The sequence below is a fragment of the Polistes dominula genome, unplaced genomic scaffold (assembly GCF_049000335.1).
Source record: "Polistes dominula isolate Pdom_NZ unplaced genomic scaffold, Pdom_raw_medaka contig_84, whole genome shotgun sequence".
Lineage (NCBI taxonomy): Eukaryota > Metazoa > Arthropoda > Insecta > Hymenoptera > Vespidae > Polistes > Polistes dominula.
Genome location: NW_028300944.1, coordinates 359,335 through 373,446, shown reverse-complemented (window position 1 = coordinate 373,446; position 14,112 = coordinate 359,335). Strand labels below are relative to the sequence as shown.

The following is a 14,112-nucleotide window of genomic DNA, read 5'->3' as shown; positions in this document are numbered from 1 at the left end:
GCATGGAAATATATATATGCAGATGCACATAACATATATATATGTCTTAATAACAATATTTAATTGTTATTAATATATAATTAAAATGTCAATTGATTTATGAAATAATATTTATTGCAATAATTATTTAGTTTTACAGTATATATATGTGTAGTCAGTCTATTTACTTCAATATAAATATGTCTTGTTTTTTCTTAAATCAAAATTACTTTGATTAGAATTCAGGTGCATCTGCATGTGCATATTTATCTGTTTATATATTAAATTTATCAAAGTATCATTTAAATAATGTACATTTTAACATACTAAGTAAATTATTGCTACAATTACAAATAACAATCAATCATTATTAAAATTATTGCATTACATTCAAATGGTATAGATATCATAGATTTAAATAAAAAAACTAAACATTTTATCGAAACAATTTTGTTTTATGTAAAAACAGAAATACAGAAGATAAAAACATTCTTTGTCGTTGTTAATACATTTCTTTGATGATTATTAAGAATAATGAAATAACTTTGTTCTTATAAAAATTAGGCAATTTCGTTGTCGTCAAATGATTTCTTAAGGTACTTCAGATAACTTATTTTATCTTTATCTATCATTAATCGATATGCAAAAAAGAAAATAAATAAAATAATGAATATTATTTTTCAATAACAGATTAATCATATTTTTATATTTTATAAATATTTTATTTTACTATATATACATTTTTATATATATATATATAGTATTTTTTATATAATTAAAATTAATTTTGAATATTGTTCATCAAATCAAGAAGACTTTACATTGCTAAAGTTTTGATTTAATCTGTTATGTCAAAACTATATGTTGCATAAATTGTAATAAAAAAGGAACAATGATCATCATGGAAATGGGTGTAGCAATCGTAGAAGAACTTTTGCCTTCTTCTCCGGTAACAGCAGCACTCCGTGCTTTGATTAATCTTTCGCAAGGTGTTACTTTTCTAATGAATCTAAATATAGATTCCATTATATTTGCAGGAGTTGGATCCGAACATTTCTCTAATTCTCTGACCATACAATTTTGTAGATTGTTCATGTCCCTGATCATAAAATCATAGAAAAATTCATTATATTATATGTAAAATAAATATGTAAGAAGTAATATTGAAACATATACTTACGTGCACTCTTTCTCGTCAAATATTAAAGATGGTAAATTTTGAAGTGTTGGTAAAGCACCAGTTGTAGGATCAGTTGCAGGAATGTAACTACCAAACGTAGCATTGGCACAATCTTGAATTTCCTGTTGCTTAGATTGGAAACAATCTGGTCCTCCTGCTGCTATAAATACTGTATAAACACAAAAAAACAAAACATTAATTACACATTAAAATATATTTATTTAATTGAAAGAATTTTATGCCATAAAAACAAAAAATACATACGAGCAATTCTATCTCCTTCTTTATAACAGACAAAGTTTAGAAGAGATTCGGTAATATTTAAAACAATCTTTTTATTTTCTCGTTCTCTCTCTTCCAAACAGGGCTCGATGGCAGTCGTAAAGTTATTTACACAAGTTTTAAAGATAGGACTTCTACGACAATATTTTTTAAAAACTTCATCCAATTCGCCCTTAGGTTTGGCGCTTTCCATCTCTGCATTTAATTCGGTCATATTGATGAGCGATTTAAGGCACTGTTCCATTTCTGTTTGTGCATGTTTAGCATTTTGAAATGCATTAGGTCCACCATTCTTTTGACATTTTTGTTCAAATAGATTTGCCGTTTCTTGTAAACTTGGAATAGCAGAAATATTAATATTATTTAATTCAGGTGAATTTATTAAACCAGATGCTTGTTCAAGTACTTCTTTGGCAGATGGTAAATTTTCCTGCGTATTTCCATATCCAAGAAAACCTGTAATAAAGCATTCATTATGTAGTTTTTAATTTTTTATTTAGTTTGTTTCTTGTCTTTGTTTTTTGTGTTGCATAATTATAAGAATATCTGTGATTGCAAAATTATGCATATTTTTTTTTGCTCTAGCACTCTTATAATATCTATAATTAATCAAAATCATAAGAATGTCTTTTGCATATCATAATTATCTCAACATAATTCGAATATAATTTTTTTCATTATTAAAATTATCATAACAAAGATATCATACATGTAGATATACCATGATGACTAACATGTATATATGACGTATACCAACAATTATACAAACAAACGTGTAATATAATGTGATCTAAGGACTTTGAAACCAATTCTTCTTTTATCTTTCTCTACAGGAAACAAGAAACATTTCAATCGTTCAATTATAAAACAACACGGATAAAAATATGATTGTTTTTTTTTCTGTAAAAAAAAACGAATATTTCTCCTTAACATATGTGCAATAATTCTTGATGATATTAAAAGAACAAAATAATTATTATTACAAATTGATAACTACAAATAATAATAATAATAATATATTTGATTAGATTACATCAGATATGTTTCTTTAACTTACTTCAGCGTATTATTTAAAGTAAATAATTAAATTAACTTTGATTTTGTAACAAAAAAAAGAAAAAAAGCATAAAACACTTTTGGCGATTCTTTTAATCTCATAAATGAATTTAAAGCATATTGTCATAATCGAAATATTCGAAAGTTGGTTAAGTCGATTATATACTTGTATTTTCAATTATTTATAAATAAATTATCAATGTGACTTATAAAAGAATAAATCAACTAATCGAATATTTCAATTATATAACTATACTAATTAACATAATTTCTATATTCATAATTATTTGCACAGTAATGTAATATGCCTTCCAATTATATGAACATAATTTTAATGAAATTAAAAAACGATTGAATATAATTATGAAAACTAAAAAAAAAAAAGAAAAAGACACGCCTGTATTATTTTTTTTTCATTTCTTGCTAGAGAAAACATATCTCAGAATTTCTAATCTAAATATAGATTATGATATTTGTTCCTTTTTGTTGATACAGTACAATGTCCATTACAAAGTGTAACAAATATCAGTTTAAATAAAGATAATGAAGATAAATATTTAAGATAAAGAAAATATAAATCCAAATAAATTCCTATGAGTTTTAATTTAACAATATAAATAATATATATAATATTATTATTAAATGACATATTTTAAACTTACCAAACAGAAGATAGAGAATAGGAATAACAATGGAATAACCCATTGTAATTTTTCTTAAAAAGAATATGGAATGATATTTAAAACAAAACAAAAAACTTGTACAAATCTGCACGTTATTTATGGTACGTGCCTTGCTTTACTTATTACAAGTTTTTTCAAATAAAGTTTCACATATGACGAATCACAGTTAAGATTTGTAATTCAAAATAATAACCTTCACCTATGCACTTTGGTATTTTGTTTATGAATAAATAGAAAAAGATAGAGAGCACCTAACCACGTTGACGTTTACTATGCACTATACACTGAGAATTAAATACGTTTGCGTTGATCTCGTATCTTTTACAGATACAGAAGTTTTATTTTTTTATTTTTTTGAGGGTTTTTTTTTATCTGTATAAAATATGTCGCTTGTTTAATCGAGATTGAACCATGGACGATGAAAAAAGAAAGAAGAAGAAGAAGAAGAAGAAACACGATACGTGCATCCGAAAAGGTCAGAAGAGTTCGATTGAAGAAAACCAACGAGACAGATAAAGATAGAACAAATGGCAGATTATGTTTGTTGTGTGTGTGTATGATATGTATGGATGTATATTAAATGGAACAATCTGTGTTGGACATCTACCAAGGAAAGGGAAATGACCGAGCGATTGGTTGAAAGGAAGGAAAGAAAGAGATATGATTGGAAGAAAAGTCGCGCCAAAATTCAAATTATCATGGCCACCGCGCGCTTTACTTTAACACACAAGATTAACTGAGAGTAGTAGCTCAGCGTATTGCTTATATAAGTTCTTAAGTATTCCTATCTTCTTTTTTTATTTATTTTTCCCCTACTTTAAAAATCGTCTCCCCCTCTTTTTATTAACTATTTGTCTTTTTATTCATTGTTTCCTTTGTTTCTTCTTATCATTGACTTTTGTACTTTTCTATAGTACAGATCAAAACAGGTTTCTTTTGCTAGACATATTTATATATTTTAAACGTATACATTTTTAATTATCCTTAATAACAACAACGTCAACAGTTACGTTTTAAAAATAACTACGAAGGTTAAGATTTTTAGTGCAACTGAATATAAAGACAAAATCATACTCATAAACAAAAAATACAATATATTTATATATAAATATAAATTACTATATAAATAGTTTTGCGAAATCCCATAGAATATACAAATCCTAGGTAGTATAGTGGTTAGTATCCCCGCCTGTCACGCGGGAGACCGGGGTTCGATTCCCCGCCTGGGAGATCATATTTTTTGCAATTTTTCATTTATATTTTATTTTTTTTTTTATTATTTTTACAAACAATTATTTTTTACAGTATTAACACGTTGAACGCCCACGTAGTCCATTATTTGAGTGATGGTTAATGTTTCCGCTGAGGCCTCATCATCCGTAAACCAGTGACACACTGTTCTTCGTCCAATTAAATCAGGATTTTGAAGGTAATTTATAGTAATTTTATTAGTAACATAATTATGACGATGTAAAGTAAACTATAAAATGAACAAAATTATAAAATACGTTGAGCACCACGCGAATTCTAAAGGAAATTTCCGTCAGTCACTCCTGACTGACCTTGTGAACTCTCTCTTTTTCTGACGTTCAATTATTTTTTTTTTTAATACAAATTAACACCCGTGGCATGACGGGGGATTTCTTTAACAATACAACGTGTTTAATTATACTTTTCAAGTATGTATAAAAATTATATAAATTTAGATTAATATTTTCGCTGATAAGCTTGTCGCGAATAAATTTTCGCAAGCATCGGTGGTTCAGTGGTAGAATGCTCGCCTGCCACGCGGGCGGCCCGGGTTCGATTCCCGGCCGATGCAATTTATTTTTTATTTTTTTGCCTTTTTTTTAATTTAATCAATGTCAATATATTTGTTTATAACATTGCAAGTTTTTTTTATGATTAATTTTTTCTCGTAACGTATCAACACTATATTATAGCAAGTAACCATTGGCGGATTTGTCTCCTACTATTAATTAACAAAAAATTTATTTAATCTCTTAACATTAAGTTAGCGCATAATAGCGAATTGGTACCACTTTTTGTAAGATACTGTACCTCAAGGAACAAATAAAAACTTAAAAAAAAGAAAAAGTTTCGTTTCTCGGCAATATTGTAGACGATAAAACTAATATCTAATTCTTTCTTTATATTTTATTTTCTGTTTTAAATACGATATCGATATCTTAGTGAAAGAAAACTCCATTTAGAGATTAAAAGAAATATTCTGGAGGGGCAATAAAAATTCCTAAACAAATTTAAGAATAATCGGAACATTGTGTCGTGACGAAAACCCTTGTGCGGTGTAGGATCCTTCGAGTGGTTTCAGATTTCTATGTAAACACATGCAACACTACAAGAAAATACGATATTCCGTTATTTTCAAACAAAGTTCCTTTATGCATGATTTCCCACTACGATCTTTACCAAAAACATAAGCTATACCCATCGGTGGATTATAGGGGATGGATCCTTTTACTATTGGTCGATAAGATTCATAATCTCCTTCCCTTTCCAAAAAGAGTGTTACTCTTTTCTGATATAAATATGTGAAAAAAAAAAAGTAACAGTCTGAACCTCACAATATATTTGTTTATAACACTGTATAATAAAAATTATAAATTTAGATTAATAATTTCGCTGATATGCTTATTATGAATAATTATTCGCAAGCATCGGTGGTTCAGTGGTAGAATGCTCGCCTGCCACGCGGGCGGCCCGGGTTCGATTCCCGGCCGATGCAATTTATTTTTTATTTTTTTGCATTTTTTTTTAATTTAATCAATGTCAATATATTTGTTTATAACATTGTTAGAATATTTATTTTATTTGTTCATAAATATGCACAATTTAATTAATATTTGTTCAAACAATTAATCAAAAAATATATTAAAATCAAAACAGAACTGTAGATTTTAAAATTTCAAATGAATGTACACGTGTATTATTATTATTATTACATTGGTCCCTGTAACCAACTTTGTCAAACATTGAGATAACGTGGAGAACTTTGATAATCGAAATTATATATACATCTATATATATATATATATATATACGATCCTTATATAATCATTCACAACACTCGTATATAATAGTAATGATCGATAATAGATTATTTTCATAAAAATTGTAATAACATTGTTTAAATAATTTTCCGTGCAATTGCATCCTAAACTTTTGTATCATTCTTGTCAAAATAATTTCTAATCAAACAGAAGCTTGTGTGCATGTGAAATGCTTTTTTAATTTATCGTTAAATAAATAATAATAATAATAATAAAAATATAGAATTAATTAGAAAGCTTTTAAAGCTTGTAAGCATTACGTATCATTAAATCGAAATACGCGTCGTAATCGATACTCGCACTTATCGCACTATAATAATTCATAAATTCTTCTAAAGTCACCTAAGAGAATATGAATGACCGTATATTAATTAATGAATTAAAATAGATTAGGGCAAAGAGTAATATACCGTGTGGATAATTAATTAGATAAAAAGAAAAACTTACGATTCCATCTTTCGTTGCATTTTGTTCGAAATTACCGAGAAATTTATTTAAAATACTTTCCTCACTTTCTTCGCCACTTATATAACGTGGATGACATTTAACATTGTACACGCCTTTTAAATCATCCACCGTAATTTCACCATCACCAGTTTTATCCAATTTTTGAAAAGCTTGTTCAACTACTTTTATACGGCTTGGTGACATCGTAGGCTATGAAAACAAGTTTCATAATAAATATCATGCATAATAATATTGAATATATTTAAATATGTATAATATTTATGATTAAATTAGGGATGTTTATTTATAATATACATCGATGTTTTTTTTCGATGCATCGATCGGAAAGGTTGCAATTTAGGATTACTCGGATATACATCGATGTATATTTTAAATGAACATTCCTAGATTAAATATATTTTTCATTTTAAAACATATATATATTATATATTTACAAAAATATATGTATATTATAAATAATATATTATTTATTAATTTAATGTTAATATTAAACAAAAAAACTTACTCTTATAGCAGTGATGAACTCATCGACGCTAAGATTTCCATTTCCATCGGTGTCGAATTTTTGAAATATCTCGTTTATCTCTTCATCTGATATATCTAAACCACTTTCTTTCAATCCTTTAGTAAATTCCTCCAAATTTAATTGTTTGTTACCGTCATCGTCCATACGACGAAATATTCTACAAATAAATAAGACAAATATTTCAATGAAATATCTTTTTTTTTTTTTTTATTCCAATGTCATTTTTGAAATTTATTTTATGGTTAACCTCTCAATCGATGAATTTCGAGGACAAAAAATTATACAAAAAGATTCATTTATAAATTTTTACAATGATAAGTACTTTTAATTATATAACATATAAACATTTTTATTATATTAATTATTCTAACAATAAAAAAAGCTGTTAAAGCTAAAATTCTATTTTCAAATGGCAATATTATTATTGATACAATTTACAATGATCCTTGAAAATTATTCAACAATGACGTACACACCTGATGAATCATTTTAATTAGCTCAAACAAATAAAAAAATAAAAGGTAAAAAGATTCGTCATACGACATTGAAAAAACTCAATAGGAAAATCTCGTAATTTAATATAATTCTATTGAACACATTAACAAATAAATTCTAGTATTTGTTAATAAAAAAAAATCATTGAAGAAAATATGTTAAGAAATAGAATATAAATGTGAGACTTACCTGCCAAGGCCAAGGATGCCATTGGCACCTCTGGCCAAGCAGAGTAAACGTAATTTTTCTATGGAATCCGTGGTTGTGTGTATGGCTCTCTGGGCCTTATTGATCATTTCAGTCTCCTTCCTCGTAGTTGCACTCTGAGGTCTGTTGAACATTCCTAAAAGAAGTGGTGGAAACGATGATCACGTGAATCTTTTATGACTCACAATCGGAATAACAAGAGACAAATAAAGGAGAGATAAAGGTAACATGAGAAGGTATAAATTTGGTTCGATTCTAAATCGAACGTTCGAAGGATTTTTCTACGATTTTTTTCTCTCTTTCTTTCTTCTCTCTTAGAGTGTGTAACATATACATATATATATATATGAAATATCGATGTATGGTTATCTCTTTGCGTGATAAGTAACGATCGATAAGTATCCTTTCATTTCTTTGTTGAAATAATAAAATATACTTTTGAAAAATGGGAATAAAATAAATGTGAAGGAAAGATAATTTATATTTTATTGTTTATATGAATTTTATAAAGAATATATAAATGTAATAACCAAATAGATTTATAATAATTTAAAATAAAACTCATTCGTTTTGATATAAGTTAAAAGTAATTTTGCAATATTTAATATTATAATTTAGTAATAATTGTAAATATAATTATTCAATATTTCAATATTATAATTATTCAATTTATTCAATATTTAATATAATAATTTAGTAATAATTGTAAATATAATTTGTCAATAGTATGAATTTTAAATTATGAATTATTCGATAATATTTCGAAATATTATTATAGAAATATTTGTAAAAATACATTACAATATATTTTCGTATCTTTTTAAGTCCTTTTTTTTTTTTTTTTTAGAAAGATCCAAAGAAAAAGAAACACAACAAATCGTATGAAAAAATACACACGTTCGGCCTAAAGAACTACCGGGGTTAAACTAGTTAAACACAGCAGGTAGTAGGAAATGGTTTATTAAATATTTAAGAAACGGTCAATGCCGATTTACCTTGTATTGCTACAAGGGTAGCTTTCTATAGAAGACATATGTCTCTGACATATGGTATATCTAATACAATGTTACTTTTTTCTTATTTTTTCTTTTAATTTCATCAATTAATGATCGGTGAAGTTGAACTCACCGAAATTTTGAAAAAATAATGTCGTCCACCGGCGAACGGAAGTTGTCCTTTGTCTTCTGTTTTGATGATCAAGAATTAGAAATATAAAAAAAAAATAGGGATAATTGAAAAATATGGATATGTTACTTCTCGGAAGAAGAACTAATGGCAAGTGACAATGTTCGAATTCATCGACACGTATAGTAACATCCTATAGTTCAAACACACATATTGCGCGAAGTAGGCGCGCACGCAAAACCCTTCTACATTCTCGCATGTTGCTGCTTCTCTACTTTTAAAAGAAGCTTTGTTTGACATGTGTGGTCTATAACTATGTGTGTACGTTGTGCAGGGTCTCTTTTGCCGATGGAAGACGTATCCATAACGACGGATATGTCACAACACGCATATTCGCATTAAAAAAAAAAAAAAAGGAAGAGGAGATTAAAAAAAACAAATTTGTCGAATTTATATATTGGGGGTCATTAATCATTCCTATTCACATTTCTTTATCCTTTTCAATACTTTAAATTTGTTCTTTTAGTATCGCCATCACTCAAATAATCATTCTTTACACTTGTAGTATTTTTTTTATTTCCATTTTTCATTATATACATTTTTTTTTTTATTAGTGCATTACTTTTTAAAATAAACATTTGAAACATAATGATAGATAGGTTGATGGTTGTGTATTCAATTGAATTTTTATGTATCAATTTGTGATATTGAAAATTATATAAATTATAGATTAGTTATAATTACATTTTCATTAAAAATAAGAATATAACACGCATAGATTACATTTTGATAAAATCTAATTATTATTTTTAATTAGAAGAAATAATGATTTTAAATTTCATATTTTATTATCGACACATGATAAATAATATCAACAAGTTACCGACGATCAAATTGCAAAGTTACCTTACCGACAATCAATCGATAAAACTACCTTACCGGTAGTTTCATCACATGTCGGTAATAGAGATGGCGCTGTAAAAATACCTTACCGACAGTTACAAAATTTTTAATATATATTGATAATAAGGAAAATATTTTCCTCTTTTCAATCGAATATCTCAAATTTGATTGTTTTAACACAAATTAATTTCAAAGAACTATTAGAAACAATTTAATGATATATATTTTGAACGTTTTTAAATAATTTAATCTTATCTATAACTGAATATTCTCGAAATAAATATATAATGACCACGTATTTCCGATTGACGAATCAAAACACGCCATTTGTTAGAGTTGCTATTAGTTTCTCTGTGATTGGTCTGTTCGTGTTGCGTGGTCTCACGCGATTGGTTGTTGATTATTTACTCCGCTTTGGTAAAGCAGATGTCGAGTTGGATTCGTGACAGTCGGTGAAAAAGTGTTGTACGAAGCGGTTATTAAATATTCGCTAAAGCGTTATCTCGCTTTAACTAATATTTTAAGTGTAACTAAAGTGATAGTTATGAAAAAAATATTCATATTTTTAACGGCCCTGTTACTTTTAGCAGGTAATTTACATATTTACTAAAAATATACTTAACGATCTTAGCTACAATATCCTCTAATGTCAAACATTTTATTTGTATTTTTTTTAAAGGGTTCGTTAGGGCTGAAGATACAAAAGAAGATGAAGTTGCAACTGCAGAAAAAGATCTTGGAGCTAGCCGTGAAGGATCACGTACCGGTAAGATAATTATTTATATTTTTATGCAGTTCTGTCACTTTTGTCAATCTGTCATTCCTGTCATTGCTTACACAAAAGAATAAAGACATTTACAAAAAAAATATATATCATTTTCAGATGATGAAGTTATTCAAAGAGATGAAGAACGTATTAAATTGGATGGATTAAATGTAGCTCAAATAAAAGAACTTCGTGCTAAAGCAGAGAAGTTTACGTTCCAAACTGAAGTCAATCGCATGATGAAACTTATAATAAATTCCCTTTACCGAAATAAGGAAATCTTCCTTAGGGAATTAATATCTAACGCATCTGATGCCTTAGATAAAATCCGATTATTATCCCTTACCGATAAAAACGTTTTAGACAGTAACTCCGAATTAGCCATTAGAATAAAAGCTGATAAGGAAAATAAAATCTTGAGTATAACAGATTCCGGTATTGCCATGACTAAATCTGATTTGATCAATAATCTTGGAACCATCGCTAAGTCTGGTACTGCTGAATTTTTGGGTAAAATGCAAGATGTTAAAAATGCTCAAGATATGAATGATATGATTGGTCAATTCGGTGTTGGATTTTACTCAGCATTTTTGGTCGCAAACACTGTCGTTGTTACTACTAAACATAATGATGATAAACAATACATTTGGGAATCTGACAGTTCTAGTTACAGTATCATCGAAGATCCTAGAGGAAACACATTGAACAGAGGAACAACGATAAGGTAAACATCCAAATAATTGTATGACTTTTAATATTATGTATGTACAATATACTAAACATTATTTGTTTGCATTATCAGCTTGCACATGAAGGACGAAGCATTAGATTTCTTGGAAGAAGACACCGTTAGAAATTTGATTAAAAAATACTCTCAATTTATCAACTTCCCCATCTACCTTTGGAGCAGCAAAGTTGTACAAGTAGATGCAGAAGAAGAAGAAGAATCTAAACCAGCTACTGATGAAGAAACTGAGAAAGATACTGAAGATAAATCTGAAGATGAAGAAGAGGAAGAAGAAGCTAAAGTAGAAGAATCATCAGAAGATGAGAAGAAAACCAAAAAGGTAGATAAAACTGTTTGGGATTGGGAACTTTTAAATGAGTCTAAACCTATTTGGACTATGAAACCGTCAGAAGTTGATGATAAGGAATACAATGATTTTTATAAAACATTAACAAAAGATACTCAAGATCCTTTGGCAAAGATTCACTTTGTCGCAGAAGGTGAAGTTACTTTTAAATCTCTTTTGTTTATACCTAAAGTTCAACCTAGCGACAGTTTCAATAGATATGGTACAAAGGCAGATAATATTAAATTATATGTTAGGCGTGTATTCATTACTGATAAATTTACCGACATGATGCCCAATTATTTATCATTCATACGTGGTATCGTTGATAGCGACGATTTACCACTTAACGTATCACGTGAAAATTTGCAACAGCACAAATTAATTAAGGTCATTAAGAAAAAACTTATCAGAAAAGTTTTAGATATGATCAAGAAGATTTCTAAAGAAGATTATGAGAAATTCTGGAAGGAATATAGTACAAATATCAAATTAGGTGTTATCGAAGATCCTCAAAATCGTGCTAGATTATCCAAACTTTTGCAATTCCATTCTTCAACACAGAAAGGTACAACATCATTGGCAGATTATGTATCACGTATGAAACCTAAACAACAACATATCTATTACATTGCTGGAGCATCTGAAGCAGAAGTTGAAAAATCTCCATTTGTCGAACGTTTGAACAAAAAGGGATACGAAGTTTTATATTTAACAGAACCTGTCGATGAATACACCATTTCCGCTCTTCCTGATTTTGATGGAAAGAAATTCCAAAATGTTGCCAAGGAAGGCTTCCAATTAGATGAAGGTGAAAAGGCTAAAGAAATACAGGAACAATTGCAAACATCATTTGAACCTTTGCTCAAATGGTTGAACGATATTTTGAAAGATCATATCAGTAAAGCACAAGTCTCAGAACGTTTGACAGATTCACCTTGTGCTCTTGTCGCTAGTATGTTCGGATGGACAGGCAACATGGAAAGATTAGCAATATCTAATGCTCATCAAAAGTCTGATGATCCTCAGAAAACTTATTACTTAAATCAAAAGAAAACTTTAGAAATAAATCCAAGGCATCCTCTAATTAGAGAATTGTTACGTAGAACTCAGGTCGATCCATCCGATCAAACTGCGAAAGACATAGCCATTATGATGTTTAGAACAGCCACACTTCGTTCGGGATACATGCTTAAAGAAACTGCAAGCTTTGCAGATAGCGTAGAACAACTTATGAGAAAAACGTTAGGTATATCTTTAGATGAAGTACCAGAAGAAGAAGAAATGATTGAAGATGAATCTACTGGCTCTTCCACAGAGTCGGAACAAGCAACTGAAGTTGATGCGGAGGAGGACAAAGAAGAGGAGGAGGGACACGACGAACTGTAAAACAGTGTGCACTCGTGTTTAAACACAAAAGACTTATTCTTGTTTATCAGCTATACAATGTATAGCGATATAATATTGTGCACTCTATTGCCGTTGCAAACGTTATTGCAAACTTACAAATCATTCAAAAAATATCTCATTATGTTAAAAAATTGTAAAAATTTATAATTTATTTTTATTCTTATTGTTTATTGCATTGTAAAGATTTTTCAAAGAGGATAGGTATATTTAACAAAACAAAAAATGAATTATCATGCATTTATTGTGCTCTTCGACAAAAAAAACTACATTTTATACTACAATTGTATAATTCATTTTTATAGAGAAAAAGGAGAGACAATCTATTAATCTAATATTTGGATACAAAGAACAACAACAAAAATATCTTAAAATATCTATCTATTTAATTATTGTTAATTTGATCTTCCATTTATTTGTATCATTGTATAAAAAAAAAAAGAAAAACAAAAGGCGGCATTGACTGAATATTATTAATACGGTATGCATGTGAACATGTGCGTTTGTCTCTATGTATGATCTATATATATTGAACAAGAAAAAAAAAAGAATTTAATTATAGTAATAAATAATTTTGTTTATTTCTTTTCTCACATTTCTACGATACAACATAAATATTATATAATTTGAAAAAAATAAAACAAAAAAATAGAAATACAATTGAATGTTAGTATTGTAATTACAAAAAATAAAAATGAAAAAAAAAATCAGTTTGTTAAATAAAAACTAAAAAAATTGGCAATGAAAATTGAATGTAAAGAATGCGATGAGAAAAAGAAGAGAAGAGAAGAGAAGAAAGAAAGAAAGAAAAAAAAAAGAAGAAGAAGATTTTCAAATGATATCAAATATGTACTTCCGGGCGCCATCTTTGGGTAGATTCTAAGGACCAAT

At 28.0% G+C, this 14,112-nt stretch overlaps 3 protein-coding genes and 3 non-coding genes across 6 annotated transcripts; 4 read left to right on the top strand and 2 right to left on the bottom strand.

Moving 5' to 3' along the window:
* Positions 1-92: 92 nt before the first annotated feature.
* LOC149032763 (27 kDa hemolymph protein-like) lies at positions 93-3,491 on the bottom strand. Its single transcript, XM_089171762.1, has 4 exons — positions 3,160-3,491; positions 1,424-1,897; positions 1,160-1,328; positions 93-1,078 (listed from the first exon to the last, which is right to left on the bottom strand). The coding sequence occupies exons 1-4, from the start codon at positions 3,200-3,202 to the stop codon at positions 826-828; spliced, it is 939 nt and encodes a 312-aa protein (XP_089027888.1). The 5' UTR covers positions 3,203-3,491; the 3' UTR covers positions 93-825.
* A 154-nt stretch (positions 3,492-3,645) lies between these two features.
* On the bottom strand, positions 3,646-9,226 carry LOC107071543 (calcyphosin-like protein). The gene is made up of 5 exons (XM_015330616.2): positions 9,076-9,226; positions 7,930-8,083; positions 7,225-7,402; positions 6,699-6,908; positions 3,646-6,593 (listed from the first exon to the last, which is right to left on the bottom strand). The coding sequence occupies exons 2-5, from the start codon at positions 8,079-8,081 to the stop codon at positions 6,492-6,494; spliced, it is 642 nt and encodes a 213-aa protein (XP_015186102.1). The 5' UTR covers positions 8,082-8,083; positions 9,076-9,226; the 3' UTR covers positions 3,646-6,491.
* Positions 4,339-4,410, top strand: TRNAD-GUC (transfer RNA aspartic acid (anticodon GUC)). Its single transcript has one exon. It is a non-coding gene; the product is annotated as a tRNA-Asp (tRNA).
* On the top strand, positions 4,932-5,002 carry TRNAG-GCC (transfer RNA glycine (anticodon GCC)). Its single transcript has one exon. It is a non-coding gene; the product is annotated as a tRNA-Gly (tRNA).
* TRNAG-GCC (transfer RNA glycine (anticodon GCC)) lies at positions 5,856-5,926 on the top strand. Its single transcript has one exon. It is a non-coding gene; the product is annotated as a tRNA-Gly (tRNA).
* A 1,177-nt stretch (positions 9,227-10,403) lies between the features above and the next one.
* Gp93 (heat shock protein 90 Gp93) lies at positions 10,404-13,793 on the top strand. The gene is made up of 4 exons (XM_015330617.2): positions 10,404-10,565; positions 10,655-10,741; positions 10,859-11,465; positions 11,544-13,793. The coding sequence occupies exons 1-4, from the start codon at positions 10,520-10,522 to the stop codon at positions 13,201-13,203; spliced, it is 2,400 nt and encodes a 799-aa protein (XP_015186103.1). The 5' UTR covers positions 10,404-10,519; the 3' UTR covers positions 13,204-13,793.
* Positions 13,794-14,112: the final 319 nt, after the last annotated feature.